Here is an 8,153-nt window from a genome sequence, read left to right as displayed (position 1 = left end):
TGTCAGGTGACATTGTTCCTAGTACAGCTCTTGCTTTTCAGTCTAATACTCAGTCTAATAGCTTAAATATCTGTAAAGAGCCTTTTAAAAATGTAGGCAGTTAGATAACTCTGGAAGAATAGAAATTTTGGACCACTGGCCACATTTACTAGACTAGGGTCATCTATAATATTAATACATATTGCATCCTTGATAATCTCCATAGTTGAATACAAAAAAACACAAAAGGGAACCAATGGCTATGAGATTTTACTAAAATTCTGTGGAACTAAATAATTTCTAATTAAAAACTTGATTTTGGTACTCAATAGGAAAGTACTTTTTGGGAAATGCTGCCTTTGAGGGACAGTGTTGGGCTTTATGCTGAAATTGTGGGGTTTGTTCTGAATTTTCTCACCACTAGATGTCACAATGGGAATGAAATCCATATTGCTGTTTTTCCTTTAAATTTGTACAGTCATGGAAACCCCGAAAATGTTGTTTCTTTCCAGATTTTGCCCAGATTATTTGTTTGTAGCTAAACAGCTTACCTTGAAGATGAAAAATATGAAGCTACAGGAAATACTCTAATTTGCTACTGGGGAAAACAGAAGAATACAGCTACATTACATAGGGGATCACACACTGATCCAAGCTAGAGTCAGCCTGAGGGATGTGAAATTGCTTACCTAGGGCTGGGGAAGTGAACCTCCCTCAGCTCAAGCTGTCTCATGAAGCTGTACCTTGTGGTGTTTTACTCACCTTTGCAAGGCGTATCCATGTACCTGTCTTCAAAAATAACTGGAAGTGTGTTCCAGTCCCCATCTATGTCCAGGCATTCTGCTGGGAGTGGGGGCATGCTGGTGAAATACTCTGAATTACGGATTTCTGTAGAAATCTGTCCATGACTTTGAATCCTGGTAGCAAAGAACAAAAGAAATCATGTTTGGGTCATTACTGAGCTGTTTCTCCATCATTCCTGCAAGCTGGGCAGCAAAGCTGGGTATGTAGGCAGAAGACAGAGGCAATGGACTTAAATGGAGAGGAGGCAATACTGCATGATGAGGGGGTAACCAGCATGGGATACCTACAACTTGCAAAATCCCTCACTGTCTTTTTTACATTTTTGCAGCTGCTATTGCCACAGTGTCCTCTTAGCTACCATAATTTATTGCTATTCTCCCAAAGGTAACTGCAGTTAGATGAGACTGGATCCCTCAGCTGGTTTTCTGGTCAGGAAAAGAAGTCTGTCAGTCTGGCTGTGGTAAGGTTTTCAAAACCCAGATACAGGAAGCAATAATAAAAAATGTTAACAGTAGAGGGAGGAACAAAGGCCAAGGAGGAGGCATGGCAGGTCCTCTATCTCACTTTTATCAGTCCTTGGAGCACTGTGATATCTCACATTTGTGTGTCTGGAAGAGGTAAGACACATCAATTCAGTCACTGTCTGGTGGCAGAACTAGAAGACCTGTCTGTTTCCAGCTTTTGGGCCATGGAAAATGCTACCTGGCTTTCATCAGGGAATGTGACATTAAAGTGGCACATGGATGTGGGTTCAGCTATAATAAATGCAATTATTTCTGGTTCTGATGAGTTTTCCTATGTAAGTTTCATCCTGAAAATAGAGGAAAAACATCAAATGCAGTCTGGTTTTTTTTTTGGTGTTGACTCTTTGATTAATTTCTCTGTTTATGCTAAGGAACACAGAGGAAGGTGACAAGCTGTTCATCAGTGATCAACTGAATACAATTCACAGATCCCATAGGGGAGCACATGCAGTATTTCCAGCTACCACTGGCAAAAGGCAGGTACTCAACATGTCACAGTTAACTGCAAAAAACACACTTTGCACATTATAAAGCAAAACTCCGCAGGTTTGTAGCTCATGCCAGCATGGGAGATGCCTTTGTCTAGACCAGCACATCGGCTTCTAACTTCAAAATATAATTAGGACAAGAGGAAATGGTCTCAAGTTTCACCAGGGGAAGTTTAGATTAGATATTAGAAGAAACTTCTTCACTGGAAGGGTAATTAAACACTGGAACAGCCTGCCCAGGGAGGTGGTTGAATCACCATCTCAGGAGGTGTTTAAAAGACCTGTAGAAGTGGTACTTAGGAATATGGTTTAGCACTGGACTTGGTAGAGTTAGGTTAATGGTTGGTAGAGTTAGGTTATGGTTGAACTCAATGATCTTAAAGTTTTTTTCCAACCAGAACTGTGATGCTGTGATAATTGCTGCTGTCATTTGCTCTTACCTGTAGGCCAGTTATTTTTTCCTCAAAGACAAACAAATCAGTGGTTGCTAAAACATGACTCAGAGAGGAGTCACAAATAGCTAACTGCTCATTCCTGCCTGCAGCATCACCTGGGTGTTTAGAGTTAACTCTTAACACAAAAAAAATGTCTCACTGACATATTAATAGCATCAGCATTTTACTAAAGACCACATGTAAAAATAATAAACTAAACTTGCTTTGAGAACAATCTCTGGCACAAAAGATTGACCACTAATAATTGGAAGGTTTGAGAAAATACATATTTTTTTCTGTAAAATATTGGGAGGATATGTCACCTGTGTCACCACCTACAAGAACCACCTTCCTATGTGATACCCAGACCCACCCCCCCCAGTGTGTTACCCAGCCTACTGAAAATGATGTTGTCATCTTCTGTCAACTCACAAAAATATGGGAGGCAAAAAAGTCTTGTCTGGTAAGAAGGAAGAAAGAACTGGGGGAAAATGGTTACTGTTTGAGGTGGTTACACAGCACCTGGCACCCTGAGACCTGATCTCACCTGAACATTCTGTGAACTCAGCTCCCTACTGCTACCCCCAACATAAATAATACTCTGGCAGCCAAGACTATTTTTCCAATATCATCTAGCAAAATCAAAAAGAAAACATGACTCTGCCATGAGGCCTGTACAGTCTGAATTTACTACATAGACCAACTTTTAAAGTTTGTAAACTATTTACTTTTTTTTTTTTTTTTTTTTTTTTACTCAGTTTCCTTGATAATCACTGAGGAAAACGTGTTTATCTGCAGGAAACAGGCTAGTCCTGGAGAAATGAAAGCACTTCATGCAATTAGGCTTCCTCCTGTGCAGGGTTATGTTTGCTTGAATAGGGCTATGAGTGTCTGTGCCCTCACCTCAGGATCTTGACATGAGGTTATCCTTGTATATACCTCACTTAAAACCTGACATGGGAGGACTAAGAGAGCACAGCTGGGCCCCTGCAGCCATGGTGCTGCTCTCATTTGGCAGAACAAGGTAACCTCTTACAACCCATCCACTAATTAAGTCATGGCCCTTTCCATCAATACTGAATCAGCCTTAATGTCCCTAGTGACAGCTCTGAGAAAGTAATTTTCTTCTTTGCACCCAGACAGAAGCAGGTGTCTGACTGAAGCTCATCACTGTGACAAGACCTGGTGTCATGGCCTTTAAGTCCCTCCTGAAAGACATGTTTCCACCCTGACAATGCTGTGGTCCCACAGGTAACAGGCTGCTTCAGTGGAGAAATAGTCCAGGCATCTCTCCTTACTCAGAAATTCAAATCTGAGCATTTTTCTTTGAACTCTGCCTTCAGGGGTCAGGTCCTGATCATTACCCATGGGCTTCACTTGGGATCATCAGCTAAAACTGAAGGTAAGATTTGCCCTAGTGCAGCTCTTAAAGTGTCTTTTCATGCTGCACAGATTCATTCCAAGCAAGAAGTGTCAGTCAGAAGGAATTATTTACCTTGCCATTCTTTTATAGCTTATTTTAATTAATGCAACCCAGTGCAACATTTGTTTTCCCAGACTTTTTGCACTGCTGATTCTCAGTCAATTAATTATCAGCCCTGAGCTGACATCACTCCTTTGGTTCCTCCAGCTAATGTGGGGGTATTCCTGATTGCTGTCATCAAATGCTGCATCTAGTGCACATCCATACCTTTGCATTGGCCGTTTAATACTCCTGTCTATATTTAAAGATCCTTTCTGCTATAGAATGTGGGGCTGGATCAAAAGAAATCCATTACTGTCTACCTTAAAAAAATGTATATTAACAATGGTTAAAAACAAATTTTTAAATTTTAAGCTTCTGTTCCTTTTTAGCATTTCTTTCCCATTAAAAGTACCATTACTGGATCTACTGTAGTGAGTTTAGGAAGTTAACTCAAGAAAGATATAAAGAAATATTTCTGCCTTCCCTGAGGCTGGTGGTGTTAGTGGAGATATGGTCTAAAGAGAAATGCATCCATCTGCAACTGAGAAGACAGATGGGGAGACAGGATTTCCTGCATCATATTCCTAGAATACAGTAATTTTGAAATTAACAGTTTCTGGCACCTGATTGGAATCACTTACTTTTGACACTGATTTCAAAGGTTTTACAATATGGATCTAGAATAAATTCAGTGACTTCTCCCAGACCAAACTCCTTCTTAATCAGCAGAAAAAGACCTCAGTCTTGATTGTAAAATGTTTTAAACTACATTTCCAGTCATTCCAATGGCAGGAGAGAGTTAATGTGTTACTTACAGGCCTTCCTGGAATGTGAGCACAGCTTCTTTCTGGTGCACGGTGTAGAAGAAGGCTTCTGAGAATCTCCTCACCTGAGGAAGAGACACAGAAGTTAAACCTAAGATCTGCTGAAAGGTGCAAGTACAATCAGGCTGATAATGGAGCAGTGACTGTCAAGCCCAGATCCCTCAGTGTGCTCTGTCTGCACCACTCTGGTGGCAGAAAAAAACCAGAGAGCTCCATTCTGCTTCACTGTCCCAGTTCAGCACAAAGCAGCTGGTGTTGTGGCTCATTTTGCTGGGAGGCAAGAAGTGTCCCTTGACTGTAGTTCAAGATTTGCTTTTGTGCATCTTCTGACTACTTTTCTAAAAGCTGTCAAATATACCATTTTCCCCTGTATTCTTGAAATGGTGAAGATTTTTTCCTTTCCCACTGTGCAAACCATATAGCAGTAGAGAAGATAGTTACAGAATTAGAACCATTCATAATTCATCATTTCTTCTGTGGGAACATCCACAGTGACTCTCAAGAGAGCAGAGGAAGTCTTATGTATCAGCTTAGAGGAGAATATGCTCTATCATGGGAGAAACACATCTGCCTATGACATGATACTTAGGAATGAGAGCCCTTCAAATCTTTTCATGGACATTAGATCTGTTCTGTGTTGGATAATCAATTGCAAAAGAGCCACAGCTCTGAAGTGTCTGGCAGAGCACAGAGTGTGAAATAAGGTATAAAAAATTCAGTACTGCTATCTGCCCTGGAAAAAGCTTTGAGTTTAAATGAATCAAGCATAATATACAATCAAATGTACTAAGCTGTTAAACTGCAGCCCATATATTACTAATAATGTTTGTAAAAGTGACCTCTGTTACAGCGTCAGAAAATGGCAGGGAAATGCATATTTCACAGCATCTTGGCATCTCCCTAAATCCCAGCTGTGTTTTAACAAACAGCCTTTCTAAAAAAAGGACTAGCATCCCCCTTCAAAAGCACTGTACCTTAATAGTGTGACTTTTCATCTCAAACTCTTTCCCAAAGCTGGGAAAGTATTATCCCCCCCTTATATGGGGAGGAACTGCAGCACACAAAGGTGTGTCATCTGCCAACAGTCAAGCAGGCAGTCAGCATCAGTTGAGGCTGGAACAAACCCCAGGCTGGGATTCACCTTGCTGGAGCTGGGAGCATACAGAATTGAGTCCTTCGGCTAAAAGACACCCAGGTCCTCTCAGAGTAAAGGGAGACCTAGTTAAACTAACCAGGAGAGTTTCATTATCAGTCACTTTAGCATCTCTTCCTGAATTTTGTGCCTCCTTTTTGCAAGTTCAATCATACTCTTGGGGAGAACACCTGGAGAGTTGGGTCCCTCTGAAGAGTAACCAGACCTCCTTTGGCTTTCACAGGAGCCAGAGCATAAGCTAGAGATGTCAATAACTGCATTGTAGACTACTAAAGCTAAGCAAGGTGAACCCTATTTTTCTCTGTGTCCCCTCTCTAATGATTATATCAGACTATGAGTTCAGCTCAGGTGATGTGCTGAACTGATGTATCTGGCCAATAACCAATGTCCTACAGGAAGGCACAGCACTTGCTGAGCTAATCAGATAAACAGATCTGACAACGTTAGCTCAAAAGAAAAGTGCTCTTGTGCTTTCTTTATTATCAAGTACAAGAAGCAATTTCCACAGGAACAATATTAATATTTTGCTGTGTGCACCTCACGAGGAGAAAGGCAAGAACATATGTATTTGTGACATAGAGAAGAGAACAAATCCATTTTACTTATGGCAGTTTTTGTGAAAGAAGTTGAGATAAAATAATATTTTTGGTCATTTGTCATTGTGATACTTGTGCTTTTTAAAACAAATGTTTGTGATTTATGGATATCTAGCAAGTACAGGCAACAAATATCTCTTCCCACCCACTTCCTGTTCCATGTCTGACTCTGGCATTCAAAGTGCCCTCATTTTACACAGGATCATGGGTCCCATCTAAGTAACAGCTTTCACTGCAGAAATTGAAATCTGTAATTTCAAATCCTGGGTTTCATCACTTCTTCACTTCTTGCCCTGCTCACCTCATTTCAAGTAATACTCATATGGGCAGAAAAATATTGGAAATATCCAGATAAATCATTAATGTCTATCAGGAGGTAACTGTTGCTGAGCTAGATTTTAACTTCTTAACATTACCCTTAGCATGTGATGTTCCTGAGTCAGATATGCTGTTACTTCTGGGTGGAGTGTTGCCACTTCCAGGAACTGGGTCCACAGGTTTAGGAGGTGGGAGCAAAGCCAGGCAAGGTCCTTGCTTATCTGTTCTGCTATCTTCTCTGGATTGCTCAGCAGCTGGGGGAGAGAAAGCACATTTTGAGGTCATGACAGTGTTACAAAGGAAAATCAGTTCATAGGTTAGGTTAGGTCCTTTCCGTAACAACAACTGTAGAAAAAAAATCCTCTTGATTTATAATTATTACTAAAGCTACTATTTTCAGTTAGTAATTTTCAGTTAGTTATTTTCACCCCAAATAAAGTTGGTGAAACTTTTTCTTTTACTTTTAAAGAGCCACATATTTTAGAGCGAAGTGTTTCGGCTACATAATTGTTGAGCAAGAATTGGAAACAACCTCAATTTTTGTGGACTCTATTGCAGATGGAGCAATTCAGACAAGAAATAAAAATAAAAATAAAAACTAGGTTCCAAATTAACCACCAGATGGTGCTGGATGCTCTGAAATACTAAACCATGGCCCACTGTTTCGAGTAGTGAAAGAATCCTTCTCAGCCATGTCACACCAAGACACCAGATGGGTGGTTGCAGAAGGGGGGGGGAAATGAACATCAAACCCCCAACCAAAACACTGCATCCTCAGCAAATGATGAAAACAGACATCCTAGAGTCTGCTGTTGCTTCTTGCCCACACTAGAACATGCTAGGTCCCTCCATGCTCTCTAGCTCTAGGCTGCAATTTTGTGCTAAAGCTCTGAAGCCCAGGACTTGCGTGTGAACAGCAAAGTCTCTGCATACCAGCCTCTCTGTTTTCACAACTCCTTTAACAAGAGGCAGCCATTGCATTTTACCTCCATGTTTTGGTACAGAGTACAGAACCAAGCCTTCATCTATTCCTGGGGTCCCTATCCACTTCCATGAAACTGGGAATACTATCAGAAATAACCCAGACATAATACCAGAATAATTGCTTCTCAGCAAATGTGTGTGTGAACAACACAGAAACTGTCCCTGAGTTTACACTGTTTGGGTGCTATTCTGTTTAAATGACCTGTCCAAAATGGCACAAGCTCCAGTGCCTATCCTGGTACTGGAAAAATCAGGGGAATACTGGTAGATAAAAGATTCTGCTGAAGCATTTAATTTTTCAGAGTCAGGACACTACTGTATGTACTCATGTTCAATTTCACATGCTGTATGTCAGTTGTTATTTTTTTATTTAGTCATAAACTGCCTCTTACATCATAAACTGAAAGCAGAGTCTTCAAAGATGATGCATTACTAATGCAAATCATACCTGGAATGGGGGTCTGTGGGAGGGAGGGAGGCAGGCAGGCAGGCAGGCAGGCAGGCAGGAAGGCAGGAAGGCAGGAAGGCAGGAAGGCAGGCAGGAAGGCAGGCAGGAAGGCAGGCAGGAAGGCAGGAAGGCAGGA

General features: G+C 41.0%; 1 protein-coding gene across 1 annotated transcript in view; it reads right to left on the bottom strand.

Annotated features, from left to right (window-relative positions):
• The window catches only part of FAM135B (family with sequence similarity 135, member B), a gene marked incomplete at its 5' end in the record, with an annotated part of 51,795 nt that overhangs the window by 13,656 nt on the left and 29,986 nt on the right, over positions 1 to 8,153 (bottom strand). Inside the window, 3 exons of the mRNA XM_009997740.1 lie at positions 742 to 896; positions 4,510 to 4,583; positions 6,684 to 6,839. Of these exons, the coding sequence (XP_009996042.1) occupies positions 742 to 896; positions 4,510 to 4,583; positions 6,684 to 6,839 (385 nt within the window). The remainder of the gene's footprint in view (positions 1 to 741; positions 897 to 4,509; positions 4,584 to 6,683; positions 6,840 to 8,153) is intronic.

This window comes from Chaetura pelagica, unplaced genomic scaffold, assembly GCF_000747805.2.
Source record: "Chaetura pelagica isolate M959 unplaced genomic scaffold, ChaPel_1.0 scaffold200, whole genome shotgun sequence".
In the NCBI taxonomy this organism is placed as follows: domain Eukaryota; kingdom Metazoa; phylum Chordata; class Aves; order Apodiformes; family Apodidae; genus Chaetura; species Chaetura pelagica.
This window is presented reverse-complemented; position numbering and strand designations above follow the sequence as displayed.